This window comes from Artibeus jamaicensis, unplaced genomic scaffold (genome assembly GCF_021234435.1).
Source record: "Artibeus jamaicensis isolate MK-2021 breed Jamaican fruit bat unplaced genomic scaffold, CSHL_Jam_final scaffold_1964, whole genome shotgun sequence".
Lineage (NCBI taxonomy): Eukaryota > Metazoa > Chordata > Mammalia > Chiroptera > Phyllostomidae > Artibeus > Artibeus jamaicensis.
Genome location: NW_026522030.1, coordinates 70770381 through 70786901, shown reverse-complemented (window position 1 = coordinate 70786901; position 16521 = coordinate 70770381). Strand labels below are relative to the sequence as shown.

Below are 16521 nucleotides of genomic sequence, written 5' to 3'. Positions count from 1 at the left end.
CCCACACAAATCATATGATTTCGACATAGTGGGGGTAATATAGGAAGGTAGAGAAAAGATAGGAAGAAATTCTGAGTTTGAATGAAAGGACAGTTACTGTTTTTCCCTTGCAAAAGAAAATTCTGAAAACATTTGCCAGTTTATTTATATTGTAAATGACAACATAAAAGTCTGAGCATGTGACTATTTTATGAACTTTATGTGTATTTTCAAAGCATTTGGAAAATTTTAAATTCTTTCAGTATTTGTGCATTGCTCTCACAAAACTTATGTCATATTTAATGCCATTAGCATTCGTCTCTTTGTAGAAGTATTGCAGTCAGAACTGTTCAGATCTGTTCATTTCAAACATTATTGTTATGACTAGGAATGGAGAGGCACTGGTATACCAGTGTCTTGGTGTGTACCAATGCGAGAGGTCTGCTTGTAGCTAATGGGACTCGCTTTATTAGAAGCTGGTTTTCACTCAGCTCCTCCTCGAGCATGTGTTTTAATAATTTATGAATTTCACTGCTCTTAGATTAGGTCACAGTATCATATCTCTTTATACAGTAGATCTTCCCTCTATTGAATAAATTTTGGGGGAAATATTTTTAACATGATTTAAGAAAAATAATTCTACTTGAACTGGAGGCAGGAGAAAAAGAAAAAGGCCAGGTAGCTTGTATAGGTTACTGAGAGAAAAAGGTGTTTTGGAGAGTTACTGAATTGTGTATGTGTGTGTGTATATATATATATATGTGTGTGTGTATATATATATGTGTGTATATATATATATATGAAGCTATTTACACAAATTTAAGCATATTCTACATTTTGTTCTTAGCTTTGTACCTCATGTACAAACATTTCTTGCTTTCTTACCATAGTGCAGAAACAGCTCCATCTCATTCTTTTTAATAGCTGCATAGTATTCCGTTTTGTGGTTATATACTGTAGCCATGAATTTGACACATACAACTAGCTGACAGTTTTCACAATGGAGGTATAGACCTATGACGCAGCGTAAGGGGTCATGAGTTAGTATGTAACTAGAATTTTGAGTTAGAAAATATCACTATTTATAAGTTAGGAACTCAGCTTTATAAAATATATGTTCCTCTTCAGGATAGACATATCAGTTATTTCATATAATATTATTCACTTAGGTAAGCACATTTCATGCTAAAGAAATGAAAACAAGTACATTTAATGGAAAAAATACTGCAAGTACAAGAAAAGCTGAAAGTACTCTCTGATACTTTGCAGTGTTTCAAATTCTTTAAAAAGTCTTGAAACAAACCCTACACTGAGCATGCTACTATTGTTGTGTCAGGTGAATGGGCTGAACTGCTTAGAAATTTATAGTTTCTCTCTCATGAGTGATGGTTTTCTTGAGAAGCATAAAAGTAAGATCAGGAATGATCCCCCCCCCTTTTCCCCCTTGATTATTGGTCTGGGAAGGGGAGGCAAATGTGAATATCCTAAGCATCTCTTATAAAATACTTCAGATTTTTCTATTTGAGTGTTTACAAAGACTTTTTCTCTAAAATGTGTAATATAAACCATTTGTGTACACATGGTTATAAGATCCAATTGACATTTTGTGTTGTTTAAATAATATGCTTTGTGTCAGATTGCAAATAGTTTGGCTTAATACTTTTGTAAAATTTAGGGAAATTAACACATGAAAATTTGACCCTTATAATCTGGAAACATGAGAATAATTTATGCCAGTAAATTATTTCCTATAATGTTTGCTAGGATAGTGTGTCTATTTTAGTCACTATGATGTCACTTTTGGAAGCACTGTGACCAAATCATGGCTGAGAAGTTCATTAGTCTTTTTAAACCGTAGCTGTTAATCCTGGCTGGTGCGGCTCGGTAGGATCATCATCTCGTAGACTGAAAGGTCTCAGGTTCAATTCCCGGTCTGGGCACATGCCTGTGTTGCCCGGTTCAGTCCCATGCAAGGCACTTACAAAAGGCAACCAACTGATGTTTCTCGTCCTCCCATCCCCCTCTCTAGAATCAATGAGCATGTCCTCTGGGGAGGATGCTAAATAAATAAGTAAATAAGTACTAAAATGAAATAAACTGTAGCTGTTAGAATCATCCCCCCCCAAAAGTAAATATGCCTTTTTTCTATGTAAAATGAATTATACGAATATTTGCTTCTGCTTAAATTTTCTTTCTCAAATTTGACTACAGCTATGTTCCCTGAAGAATGTTTGATAATCAAAAATAACTGATTCTGTTGGGCAAATAGTTGCCTCTGGATTATTTTATTTTGAAGAAAATTATTTTTATTTCAGATTCTTTTATTGTGTCATTTGTCAACAAATTAAATTTGAGTGCCCAAAATAATATGAACTATATAGACTTTCATACTTAAATTTGGCAATTCTTTAAATTGCATTAAGTTTTTGCATCAATATGTGAAGGATGGTTTTTCTTTTGTGAGATTTGTTTTCAGCTTGTTTTGGGTAGCAGTTTCTCTCATGATATTGACAGCGTGGTTGGGCAGATAGTGTACATATTATTACATAGTTCACTTTTAACACTTAAAAATGTTTATCATTAAGAGAGTGACAGATGAAAGGAGCCGTGGAGCCCAGGGTCCTTGCCAGTGTTTGGGGAGGGCAGGGTCAGCTCGAGTGCCAGTGCTGTGATACTTTTTAGGACTTTGTGTTTCTTTTGGGTTGTGAGGGAGAACTCTTTTGTAAAACTCTTAATTTTACCCCACTTTCCAAAATCATCATATGAAATGTATACAACTTAGAGATTTCTACTTATTTTAGTTTGATTCAGGGCAGTGTCTGAAAGGTCACTTGGTTTAAAGTTTTGTCTGTGTCCCGCTGTCAAAGTTCCTTTGCCCCCAATGGGAAAACAATACGAATAGTAGCTGTTTGCTCCTACACCTGTGAACTATAGAGGCACCAGAGGGTGTGGAGTGTGAGTGGGTGTTTCTTGGAAGAAGTTGGAAGGAATTCGTTAGTTTTGGGGGAGTCTTACTAAAAAGACATTTTGTATCTATGGGATTACCTTTTTAATCCAAGGGGTAAAGGAAAACTGCTGTCTTTATTGTGTCCCTACGCCAGAAAGCCTTCTCTGCCTGTGACTTTCAAAGGTCAGCCTCTTCTTTCAGCCTCTTCCAGTCTGGTTGGGTCTTGCTTGTGTTGAATTTCAGCCAGCAAGTCCCCAGCATACAGGAGAATTTGGGATTTTTCTCCCTCCCTCATTTCTTCTGTTTTTGTTCAGTGTAAACAGTTCCTGTCGTAGAAACATAGACAAATATAGCAGAGAATGCTTTTCTGGAAGAAGAATGCTCCTTGAGCATTTTTAAACCATTTTTGGGAAGAATCGATCCTTCTGTGTAGTTCAGACAGACTGAAAAAGGGGGAGGCTGTTGCTGTAAATTGAAGTGACATCATGTGTATTTGCCCCCATTGATCCTCTCTTCGTCTCCAGCCAGGATGAAAGGAAATGGCATCAGGGAGGAAGCAGCTTCATTTAGGCACAGATCCCAGAGTGATAATGGGGCAATAATAGAACTCACGCCACTGTCAGTTGGAGGCTGCATTAGTCTCAGGCTCCTTCCCCGCCCGGGAGCCTCTCAGAGACTTCCTCTGTGTCTGCATCGCGCCAGCTGGACCTTGAGGGAGTGCCCTCCTTTGCTTTTGGAGGCATGCAGACGTGGGCTCAGACGTCCATGTGCACCCGGCTCCTTGTATGGGGGCCTCCCTTGTGCAAGGTCAGTCGCGAGACGCTTCTGTGACATTTTCTATAGGAGGTGAGCTGGCCCTTTTCTGGTCCTGCTAACGGAAGGAATGGTGAAGGGCCTGAGTTGCATGGGTGGTCCTTTGGGGAGCCAGGAGTGAGTGATGTCCCCGTGACAGCAGTAAGAGGCTTGTGGGAGAGTCCGGGTTTTTTCTTTGTGCTGCTTGTAGACTGGGAGGGTGGGTTTGGAAAATCCGTATTTTCTTTCCAAGAGTCTGTGTAGAAACTTTAAAAACCATTCAAAGTTGTGTGGCTTGCTTCAGCTCTTAAGTTGACTGGGAAAAATTACCAGGTAGATTTTTCTTTTTCTTTGTAAATTTCTGGGTGGTTAGCACCTATGGTATCCTCCATGTGTAGACCAAGAATCCAAACCTCTAAATTTTTAACAAATATCATTTGTATTTTCTGACCTACTTTAGCACTTTGTGTTTTTTGTATTCGGGTTTTACGGTGTTGTAGAGTTCTCTGTTTCCAGCACCCACAAGACATCGGCACCCCGTAGCCTTATTGTGTCTGCGTTTTGGGGCACGTGCATTTTAAAAATACCAACCTGGTTTCCGTATGGAAAAAATAATAACTCTGCCATGAATTCCGTGTGTGTGCAAAGGAAAGGACTTTCTCTTCCTGTCACTGTCAAACTATGGCTGTGAGCACTTTTAAGCCCTCAGAAATAAAGGCGGGTTCTTTTTATGATGTTTGAAGGAGCTGCTTTCTGATGAGATAATGCTCTGAAACATGTGCTGTATTTTTCTTAATCCTCCAAAGTATGACTAAAGCCATATTTGTCTCTCAGTACTGCTGTGTTAAAACACAGTTGGCCTGCAAGTCACGTGAAATTTAATTTGCTTTCTGTGAGGGAGGGGTGGAGTGACCCACACACCACCTCCCACAGCCGGCAAGCCAGCTGCCCAGAGCTGCATTGAAGCACATTTAGAGTGTATCTCTCAGTTGCTTTGCAAACTTTTGGTTTATTACATAGTATATCTTTTTCAATGTAGGGTGGCTTTACAGGGAGTAAATGTTTATTTTATAGAGAGAAATGTACTATATAAAAATGAGCTACTTACCACAATTTGGCTTTAATATCTTCTTTACAAGGTCTGTAATCTCGTGTAAAAAAATTATGTAATGTTTACTTACTCATTTGTGAATGAAAGATGCTAAATTAGTTTTTGGTATGTACTAAAATAGAATTGGATCACTGATTTTCTTGACTTTTCTCATTGAACTACATGTTTCCCTAGCGAGTTATGAGAGTTAGAATTGAAAGACGGAGGGCTACAGATTGCTACCTGAGTGGGAGTCACTCACAGGGCCCCGTTGGGATGAGTGGGCCATACTGACTGCCTGGGATGGCTCTGAGCATCCCGGAGGGAGGGCTGTCCTCACAGCTGCGCCCGCCTGCCCGCCCGCCCGCCTGCCCGCCCGCCCGCCTGCCTGCCTGCCCGCCTGCCTGCCTGCCGGCCGGGGTTCTGGGCTTCCTCCCCAGGGGAACAGGCCTGCTCTTGCTGCAGAGCAGTCTGGGCGCCTCCGTGCCCAGTAGGGAGGCCTACCTGGCAGGCTGTGTGCACGCCTGCTCTTCACCTCTCTCCAATTAGAGTAAATTAAACTTACTTAAAAACTGCAAAGATTTGACTCCTTCCATTCCACCTCAGCTGTTTATCTTTAGTCAGGGGGCTTAGCTTCAAGTATTTTTCCATTGTGTAAAATTAGGACAAAAACTCTCAGGGATCTTTTCTGAAGATCTGTTTCTGGGTACAGATATGTGAACTTGCTGCTGGAAACTCTGTGAGACAGGTCAAGTATGAATCGATACTTTGATAGGTTCACATATTAGTAGTTCTTTGATTTTAAACTGGAGTTGCATTTATTTGTTAAACCCTGTTAGGGTAAGTTGAGGACCCAGATAGTCTTCCTCAGGGGTTTCTCTCCTCTGTGGGTCTCTGTAGTTTAAACCAAATCCCAAATGTGAGTTCTAACAATAGGCCTCTTTGTAAGTGTGAGCATATAATAGGGAGATGCTTTTGTTTCTACTCTGCCCTTCCCTGTAATTCTGCAAATTGTTCAGCGTGATTCCTGCTGTCTTCAGTGAGTGAGCCAGGCCTCCACTCCAGCCGATGGGTGCTCTGCCTCGTGTCAGGCTTGCCGTTGCCCACAGGCTGTCTTCCTGCATCCATTGTGGTCTCAGCATTTGAGATGCTGCCCTGAGCGTGGCAGCTACCAGTTTTGAGAGTGCTTGCGGGTGTGTGGGGCTGGGTGGCCAGTCTGGTGCCCTCCCTCCCCACCCCTGTAGAGGCAGGTGAGCTGCTGCTCCATGGGTGCCCAGGCCAGACCACCTTGGGGTGGGTGCCGTGTGGAATATAGCTTGGAAAGGGATGGGTTGGGTGGGGAGAGACCCTAATGGGGGAGAAAGGGCAGGCTCTGTTAAGAGGCTGGAGGACAGTCCGCGGAGTGACTTAGGGAGCTGAAGGAGGTGCCCAGGGCAGACTGAAGGCTTAGGCTCCTCCAGTGAAGGACCCCTCTGGGAACTCAAGGAAGAAAGGTCCTGAGAAGGGAGACTGCAGGGCAGAATGGACAGGAAGGAGAGCCTGGAGCCTGCGGTGGGTCTCCTGTGTACACACAGGGCAGGGCTCCTGGTGTGACTAGGTGAGGAGGTTCTCTGGAGGGTGGTGGTTCTGGATTTGCCCTGTTTCATAAAACCGATTTCTTTTAAAATTATAAAAGTAGGCTCATGTGTCTAAAACTGCAGAAATTGGAAAACTGGCAGTTTGATTTCTAAGTGCTACTTAGTAATTATCTTTAACACATCTTTGGGCACAGGACTCCTGTGGAAGGAAGTTGTGCTAGTTGTTCCCTAAGTCCCTGTGGAGAGCTGCTTGGGGCTGTGCAGGTCGAGAGCCTCTGTTTTATCTGAAGACACTTGTTTTCCTGTCAGCCTGAGAAGACCCACAGGACTCTTAGGTGCATGGAGGGATGTTGTGAAATAAAAATGCCTAAGAATCAAGGGACGTGCCTCTGTGTCTCTGTAGGGGAGCAGGATTATATGAGACCTTAGAAGGGCAAGGTGAGGACATACAAGAAATGCTGTCTTTGGGGAATGATGCGGTTTGCCCGGTTTCCTTCCAGGAAAGTATGTGAGGTGGATGCAAGCACAGTGCACACACAGGGCAGCAAAGTAAAGACGGATAGGGAGAGGACCCAGTGGTTGTTTTTTTTTTTTTAACTTTCTTTGAGAATAACAGAAAGTAGGGATGAAAATCTAGGTGTTCTTATGAATGTTCCATTGGCCTAGTATTGACTTGCAGACTTATCAATTTGGGTTTATTGACAGGGATTTTCAGGGCACAAGTTGTGAAGGAGAAAAGCTAAATATAGAGAGTAGTAGAATTCATAGTAATAATTTTAAGGCCTTTATTTTAGAATAAATATTTTTCAGTTCCTACAAGATGTATCTTAAATGTATTTTTTTCCTCATGTACAGTTTGCAAGTATTGTCTGTTCCAGGGGCTGAATTAGGCACTGAGGTGCAATAATGAAAAAGACAGATGTTTTTAAGTTCTTGGGTTTCAAAAATATTTGTTCATAAAATGATCATTATTTTTGTACCATATAAAAACACCCTCTTCTCTTTGCCCCCTCCCCGCAGCCCTTGTTTTTTTAACCTGTCCTGTGTGGAAACTTAGGAATATGAGTGACTGTGTGTGTAATCATGTTTATAGCATTGTTTAATTTTTAATAGAATTACATATAAACCTATAATTTTTATAAGAGAGGGTCGGAGAGACATGGTTCTTGTTGTATTACGTGCTCTTTATTTCTTGGTATACATTTTTAAGGTTCAAGTGGTAAGGAAGGGAATCTGAAAGCGGCTTATTTCTGCTAAATTTTCGTGCCTAAAACCAGATGGTTTCCTGGATCTTTGTGTAGGTTAGACAACACGGTCGTTCTGTGTTGCAGACATCTGTTGAAGTATCCAGGTTAGTCTGGATTTGCTTCTGCTCTAAATGGTTGGGTTTGATTTCTCGTAAGTGGAATGGCATTTTCATGGACTCTTTCATTTTGCCCTCAGCTTCTTCCAGACCAGCTGGTCTTGCTTCTGGAGCATCTCTTGGAGCAGAAGACCCTGAACCCCAGAACTCTACAAAGCCTGGAAAGGACATACCACCTCTCCCAGCAGGATGCCGAGGTAACTGGGAACACCCTGCGAGTTTTAACAGTGAGACCCTTGCTGTTGTGAAGAATGGTGGCCCCATAGCTTCCCAAACTGTGGGAACTGCTCTTCCCATTAGCAGTGCCCTGTGCTGTGTGCTGTGAGTGAAGAGCAGTCCTTCCAGGCAAGTGGAAGCTGCTCCCCTGGTTGTACCCCACCAGCAAGGGCCCGGGAATCTGCTTGTTTGTTACTAGGGCAGTTTGAGATCCTTAGTCCCTCTTACTTTTTAAATCATAAAGGTGAACATAAGTTTTCTGAAGGAATGAAGAGGCAGAGTGGAAGTGGTTTTGAATTGTAAACTCAGGAGGGTCACCTTGTGCAGGATGGTGGCACCGTCCTGCTGCACATTAAGGAAACTTGGCTCAGATATGTCAGAGCTTCTTGGTCGGATTCAGTTCAGATGGGAAAGGAGCCATGTGTAGCGGAAATGAAAACTAAACCGAACAGCTATAGTGGAAAAGCAAAATTGGATGCTTGTGGGAAAGCAATAGGATGTGGTTCTTAATATCTTTTAGCTTCTTGTAAAGAATGCAGTGTGAATCCTAAGATGAGTGTCAGAGGTTTTTTGTGTGTGGGGGGATTGACTGGTGGAGTGGGGGGGGATGAACAGTGGGGAGAAAGGTGGGACAACTGTAACTGAGCAACAATAATTTAAGAAATAAAATGTAAAATACACATTTAAAAAATAAAATATTAAATGTTTATTGTATTTTAGTCATCTTAAGTAAAAATCAAGCACGCAATCAAAAATAGAAAAGCTTTTCTATATAAAACTCCTAAAATGCAAGTAAGTTTGGTTTGTGTTCAGTTGAAAGAAACTGAGCGGCGCCGTGCGGTGGGCGGCAGGCGGGCGCGCGGCCGCTGAGCACTGAGCTGTGCGTTTGGGACGGAGACGAGCCGTGAGTGCGGAACGCAGAGTGGATTCCGAAGACGCGGTATAAAAACAAAGTACCTCACTAATAATTGCTTCTCATTCATTAAAATGTCAGAATGGTATTTCAGATACATTGGGGTAAATAAAATACTATCGAAATTAATTTCACAATCATTAAAGTGGAGTAAATGGAAAGTTTACTGTTAGATGAAAGGGTCATGTGGTCATTGTTTTACATTTTAAAGCTGCATAAATTCAGGAGTTTATTGAAAAGTTTCAGAGAAGACACCACACAGTTTTTTACCCACCTGAGCATAGATTAGAAATGCAACTGTTGCTATTTATTTTAGTTTTTATATTTTTGTTTATAGGTGTTTCCAAATGCCAGGCTGTTATTTTTAATTGGTGTTTAAAGATGTTTCTATTTATGTGCCTAAGGTTAAGTTTTAACCAGAGCTGAGTACCACTGAGATAAGTGCCAGGCCCTGTGACAGGCAGTGGGCAGAGGATGGCGGGGGGGTCAGAGCAGGCCCAGGCACCTGTTACTCCCTGTCCAGAAGCCACAGGGTGGTGGACACTATTTGCTCCCCTTCCTTTTGGCATAAAACACATTGTGTTCTTAGCTTACGGCCCGGCTTAGTTGTTGTAGATAGACTCTTAAACCTTTGAGGCAACAGCAAGTGCAAAAGTGTGAGCGTGTTGCGTGCCAGGGTCAGGGTCCGCAAACTTCCTGTAGAGGAACAGATAGTTAGTATTTCCTGGGATTCGCCTGTGCTGCGGCAGCAGGGGTGCCGCCATCGAGACAGCGCGCGAGTGAGCAGACGGACCCCGAAACTTGAATTTCATGTACTTAATCACGTCTCGAGATAATTCTTTTTGTTTTTGTTGTCCCTTCAAACTATTCTAAAACATATACAACACTCTTAGCTGGGGCTAATTTGGTCTGCCCTATGTGGGGTTCATTGACCCCCCCCAGGTTGGGGTGGGCAGGGGGCCAGACCGAGGAGGGCCTGCAGGCCACGGCCCCCTCGGGGTTTTGTTCTGACAGTGTGCCGCCCCCCCGGCACTCTTGTCCTGGCGTCGAGTTTGTTACTGTGACAGCTCAGCTCACTGAGGTTTCTCTGAAATGTCACTCAGAACCAGAAAAGCAACAGGATTTTGGCCAGTGTTTTCTAGAAACTTTATTAGTTAAGTGTGATTTATTGTGACCAACTAGCAGGCATTTAGTTGAATAACTGTCTGCCCTTATTTTAAGTGAGAGAACATTTCATGGAAGAAAGATTTTTTGGTGCATAAGTCTTGAGGATTTTGACTTCATTCTTGATTCTTCTCTTTGACCTAAACAAATAAGGGTAGTCTCTTTCAGTCATAATCAGGGCTCTTATTTATTATTTTTATTATTTTCTAGATTTTATTTATTTTTAGAGGGGGGAGGGGAAGGAGAAGGAGGGAGAGAACCATTGACAGAATAGAGAAACATCAGTTGGTAGCCTCTCGTATGGACCCTGACAAGGGACCCAACCCACAACCCAGACATGCGCTCGACCGAGAATGAAACGAGCAACCTCTTGCTTTGCAGGGCAGGGCGCAACCAACTGAGCAGTGCCACTCAGGGCAGGGTTTTAAATATGTGATAGATAGCTGGCCAGAGGTCCTGGAGTGTGGCTGTTGTTTACGGAGCATCCCTGTGGGAAATGCTCTAGTGGTATTTCCTGGCTAGGAGCAGTGTGAGCTAGAGCTCTGATGCTCTGTGTTCAGGGTGCTGCCCCAGGCCCCTTGACCACAGTGCTAAATGAAATGTCTGCAGAGAAGCTTCAGCACAGAGCAGGGAGGCCCAGGACTTGGGGTGGAGGGGTATTCCTCTATTTCTAAGAGGTAGAGAAAAGTTCTTCTCACCGTTCTTTGGACTGGCATTTTTTTTTTCCTGAAAGCATGTACACATTTAAAGTCACTCTTAGAGAAGGTGAGCCTAGTATTTCACCTGCTATTTCAAACAAACCTGGTGAGCCTCATTTAAGCTGAGTCTTTGCTGCTTATTCCCTGGTTGCTCAGTTTGCTGCGAACTCACACTGGCAGAGCAGGAGACTCTACACATCACACCAAAGTCCCAGCTGTGTCAGAAGTCTGTCCTAGCACTAATCAGAGCCCTCTCTGTTCAGCAGTTGCTTTAGCTTCTTTTCCATCATACCTTTTATCCCTTCCCTCCTTCCTTCTCTTTGAGTGGGTAGACAAGGTACAGCTGTCCTGGGCAGTTTATTGTTAATAATTCTCTTCATGTAGCTCACTACTTGTATTACTTGTGTTGCTTCTGTGTTTCGATCGTGGTCACAGAATGTGTGGTCTGTGGGTCAGGGTTCCTGAGTGTGGCGCCTGGTCTGATCTTGCCTGCCAGCTTATTTTCCCCGCATCAAGGTGGTAGCTTCCATGGCCCCTGTCCTCCTTGTGGCGGCATCATGAGTGTGACTCGCCAGGTCTTCTCTCGGGGAAGGGATACCGCGTGTTCAGAATCTTAAAGGAAAAGTGCACAAGGACAAATAGAGGAAGAAGCTGGGCCATTTCCAACCTTGCCTGCCATTCCTGTTGACACTGTCGGAAAAGTGGGTCCTGGTGGGAGGGTTGCCTTCCTTGGCCTTGAAGGGACTCTAACCGGGAGTCACTGCCTTTCACATCCCGAGTCAAATATACCACTAACCATGTGCTGGCTACTTTAGCCAGGATGGAGAACTGAATTCCCAGAAGTGTTTGCCTTCAGTGTTCGAGCACTATTGGCTCAAATAAAGAGCCATAAAAGTTTAAAAATGCATTGGACGACTGATTCCTAAAAGATATTTCTTAAGATCCCACTTTAAGTAGTGAAATCTCTGCCTCTACAGCAGGTCTCCAGAGCCGTAGAAACAGCTGCGTGGTAGTGAGGCGAAGGCCCGTGGAACGTGGCTCCGTGGGCCTTCTGCCCAAGAGCCCACAGCTGACCTTGAAGCAACTTTATTTCTACAGACTACAGCTGAGCACTTCGAAATTGGGGATACAACTCAAGTTTTGGAAAAATCAGAAATAGCTACTCACTGTCTTAGCTGCCTTAAGTGGCGGTGGTGGACATTAGAAAGGTCCCCGTGCCGGCTTGCTCTGCTCTGATGTTTCAGCTGGTACATTGGGCAAGAAAATTAATTTTCTGGGGGAGGCCATTGCCAGCTCATCCTCCGACTGTATCTGGGCGAAGACTGTGAGGCGTCCCCGGTCAGATTGGAGTGGAAAGTGTGGACACCGTGTCTCCGCCTTTCCTCTAGTCTTCATGGGGCTGCCCTCTGACTGGCCCCACGGGAAGACAAGAGCGGCAGAGTGTGTGTGTGTGTGTGTGTGTGTCTGTGCGCGCGCGCGCGCCTGCGCACTTCCACCTTGTGATCTGACGAAGCTCCCAGGCTGAGTACCTGGTGAGCGCCCAGCCATTGCCTTCGCAGCGAACCAGAAGGCTGGTGACCACAGACGAGTTGCCGCCCTCCCTGGGCCTTGGCCTCGCCTGCCGGCCTGCGCACGAGCACCTAAAGTGGGCTGTTGGCAGCCTGGCTCTGTGACCAGAGCCAAGTGGCAGTGTTTCATGAAAGTGTCTTTACTCCTAAATTTTCTATGATTTTCTGTTACCTTTTCTTTAAAAAATGTGCATTATGATGTGGTAAATTGATTTTAAAATACCCTAATGGGCTGCAATCCACAGTTCAAAAAATGCCGTGAACCCCTTCTTCACAGGGTTTTTACCCACATGACTCGGGAAGCTGTGGGTGTCAGCGGTCTTGATGTAGTTGCTGTTGAGGGGTCTGCATCTGTCATTTGGTGTGAAATGGACAATTCTTTTTAGTTGATCTTTATCTTTTAATCTGTCAGGACTGACAGGGAGAAAGAAAGAGAAGTAGTATAACCTACACAACTGTGAGGAGCTCCTAAGTGTCTGCTTAAAGAATTTTGGATCTTGAGGCTTCTTGGGATTGCGGTGGGGACCTTGTTCTGACGTTTGGATTGGGTGACTGTCTAGGGGGGATGGGGGGCTGTCTCGTGTGCTGTAGGATGTTTAACATATCTGGTGTTTTCCCATGAGATGCTAGTAGCAACCCACCCCCAGTTTTAGCGATCAGAAATGTCTCCAGACATTGCCCAGTGTCTGTGGGGCAAAGCCACTCCTGTTAAGAATCATTGCTTCAGAGCAGCAACTGATTCACAAAAGGCAGTTTTTTCTTCTCCTCTAATAGTGCCTGGCAGAGGGTTACACAGTGAAGTAGCTGGAAAGGTGGTTGACGGCAGTGAGAGGCCACCCTCGCCAGCTGTGCTCCAGAGAACGTAACCTTGGGAGAGGTGAAAACACTCTCTCAGGCGGGGGTGGGGGGGATGGCAAAACAAAGTAGTAGTGGCAAGTACATCTAGAGAAGCAGATTAGTAAGTAAGGACAAACCTGTTCTACCGCTAGCACACAGACAGCCGTGCCAGTGCAGGCTGTTTTCCGCTCTGAAAAGGACACTTTCAAGGTTGACTGCAAGTGGAAAAACATGCAGCCTCGCAGGCCTTTTCCCACCTCACTGCCCTTTCCCTGGCTCTTGCTGCAGAGCGTTTGGAAACCCTGTGAAATGGCCACCTTCCGTGGTGGGTTTTACGTACTCTGGGAGGGCGTGGATTTCAGTGCGTAGTCTGTAAGGGACTGCACTGTTTGCTTGAGAAGAAACAGTACAGCATTTATTTGAAGTCGAGAGGTGGAAGGTGTGATTCCCGGAACGCAGCGGCCCGACAGCTCTGCTGCTCATTTCTGCATTTCATCTGGGCCAAAAGCATGGTTCCTGTGAACTGAGTACATTTCATGATCCACGGACATCTGGAGTGAGTGACATTGAAAGGGCAGAGAAGAAAGGTTTGGCCAGGCTTCATGCCTCTGAATTCGGAAATCGATCAGCAGCTGTGATTCTGTTCATTCCTTTCGTGATTAGCCTCCTTCCATTGAGGGTGTAGGAGCCTGTTCCCTGCCACAGGGAGCTCTGCTGCCCATTCTCCCCAGTTCTTTTCAGTAGCATCCAGCTACAAAGTAAACATTGTCATTTCGTCTTTTTCACAGGAGAGGTTAGAGGACATGTGTTGTCTCAGGCTCTGTTGCCATTTCAGGAGGCTCACCAGTTTCTGCTCAGTAAAATGCCTTGTACTGAACTCACGTCTCCTTCCTGTTTGGTCCTGCTTGGTGCGGAATCTTAGGGCACAGAGGCAGAAACTGTCCTTGATGATGTCAGGTCATCTAATCTTGGTGCGTGAGGGCAGCCTGTGGGGACCAGCGGACTGTGTGAGCAGCCAGGGTGGGAACACCCTGCCACGTGTCAGCACTGCCCCAGTGTCCACGTCTCTGCCTCTCCCCTTCCCTCTGAGACCTCCCTGGTGTCACCCAGTGTTGTCAAGAGGCACCTTCCCGAGCCCGTGAGGCAGGTTTTCAGATTGAATATAAATCAGAGATCATTGTGGAGGCTACAGAGTAGTCAGTGGCAATTAGTGAAGTGGTTCTCCAGGGTGAGGTAGATATGAGGGCACAGATGGGGTAGGGCCTTCAGGAAGGCGGCTGACACCTGCCATACCCATCGTTGGGCCGTTTGTCACAACTTCTTCACAGGATCAAGGATATCTAGTTCGCTGGCTCCTTGACATGGTCAGGCTCAGGTTGCAAATCAAGCAGTCAAATGCTGATGAATCTGAACCTTAGTATGTGAGCTATAAATGGCATGACTTTATGTGCATTTTTTTCAAAGCCAGCACAGTACTTGCGAGGGGCAGGGCTGCCCCTTTGACAAGGCATTGTAATTCCTTTGCTAGAGTTTGGAAGCAGTCCCAGGTATGAATTGAAAAAAGGGATTAGGGTGTTTTCTTTAGTTGCTTTAAACATACCTGTCTTTTTAAACCATATGCCTTTAATAATGTGGAAAAGAACCGAGGTTTTTAATGTACTGTATTTTTTGCCATGTAAAACGTGAAGTTTTTTGCCCAAATTTTTGAGGGAAAAATAGGGATGCACCTTACATGTGGGTACCTGAAATATCTTGTATCTGTTCTTGTGTTTTGTAATTATTTGTTACATAAAATTTCTCATACCTTGATATGTTAAGAAATAAATGTTGAAATTGCTCTGTAGTATAAAAAATAAGTATCTAAATGTAAATAAATAAAAAATTGAATTAAAAAGTTAAAAGATTTTTTTCCTGAAAGTTTGGACCAAAAACATGAGTGCACATTATACACAGCAAAATACAGTAATTCTCTAGTTATATTTGTGTATTTTTTTTCTTTGATGTATTTGGTTTATGAAACAATGTTTTGGAAGATTTCCTTCAAAAAAGATATCTCGAGGTATTTCTTTCTTCGAGTTTTCTTTCTTTGTTACTCACTTTGGTGCCCTTAGAACTTTTCTGTGGACACCTTTCAAAAAAAAGTCTCCTCTGCTATACTGTGATGAAGAGATTTTTCAAAAACTGATAATGACAAAGTTAAAAAAAAAAACTGTCATTTTTTAGATCAGTATTCTGCACTTGTCCTGAGGCCAGGGACTATGTTTATTTACCTTGAATTGTTACAGCGCATTGTAGCTGGTCAGATATTAAATAATAAAGAAGAAAATGAGCCTGGGTTGGCAAAATCTGCCTGATTGTTCTCAAAAGGACCTATTAAATAAACAGTTGTAATCAATTCACCATATTTAGAGTTTGTAAATAAAAGGAAAAAGCATGTAATACATGGACTTTTAGTTACAGGTTCAGCCAGACTTTATTAGAAAAGTTCCAGGTCACCAGTTGTCCTTTGCCATTTGCGTCTGCTGTGTGTCCCCAGGCTGTGGACTTCCTCAGCAGGGTGCAGAGATGTGCATGTTTCCTGGGTTGTCATCACCCCGATGCTCTTCTTTCTGAATAGCCCCCAAACCAGCTACATCTCATGTTCATCTTGTCTTTAAAGGTCTTAAGGGTGAAATCAACACATGGGGTTTTATTGGTGCTTCTGGCTTTTATTTTTCCTAATTTATTGATTTTAAAGAGAAGAAGGGTGACGAGAGAGATAGAAACATCAATTTGTTGTTCTGCTTATTTATTCATTCATTAGTTGATTCTTATGTGTGCCCTGACAGGGGATTGAACCTGCAACCTTGGTGTATGGGGACGATGCTCCAACCGTCTGAATTACCTGGCCTGGGCACTTCTGGCTTTTTAATGCCTCCATCAACAGTTTAAATATTTTTGTATTAGATTTCTGTACTAAAATCCATGACATGCCTTGGATGCCCTCAAGTAGAGGTCTCACTTTTGCCAAATGCTCAAATCTCTTTCCAGATTGCTTTCTTCCCTCTAGTGCCTCCCCTGCACACCTTTCTCTGCCCTCGAGTTCCAAGCACACCAGGATTGGAGAGTTCAGTTTGTCTGGCCTTGCAGCTGTGTGGCCAGCCAGCGGACTGCGAGAGAATGAACTCTGCCTGCGGGGACCAGCAGCTCTCTAGTGGTCCCACACATTCCCTGGCAGCTTGTGTCTCTTACGTGGGAATGTTTGTGCGGGTGCCTGAGAGAAAAAAAAAAAAAGCCAATTACATTGGATTCAGATTTTTTTAAGAATGAAAGGACACCTATTTATGTGCAAATGACAGTATTTTGTTTGTATATCCAGGTATGAAAATTGAAAGGTC

General features: G+C 43.8%; 1 protein-coding gene across 7 annotated transcripts in view; it reads left to right on the top strand.

The window, feature by feature from the left end:
• AOPEP (aminopeptidase O (putative)) overlaps positions 1 to 16521 on the top strand; it is a 439006-nt gene that overhangs the window by 405230 nt on the left and 17255 nt on the right. For 5 of the 7 annotated variants that reach the window (XR_005080838.2, XR_005080837.2, XR_005080836.2 and 2 more), the window contains one exon: positions 7829 to 7945. Coding sequence is in view for 2 of the 7 variants with exons in the window: in XM_037133315.2 (XP_036989210.2) it covers positions 7829 to 7945 (117 nt within the window). In the remaining 5 variants the exon portion in view is untranslated. Of the gene's footprint in view, positions 1 to 7828; positions 7946 to 16521 lie in introns of those variants that run through there. The other 2 variants (XR_008389922.1, XM_053656395.1) reach the window with 2 other exon arrangements.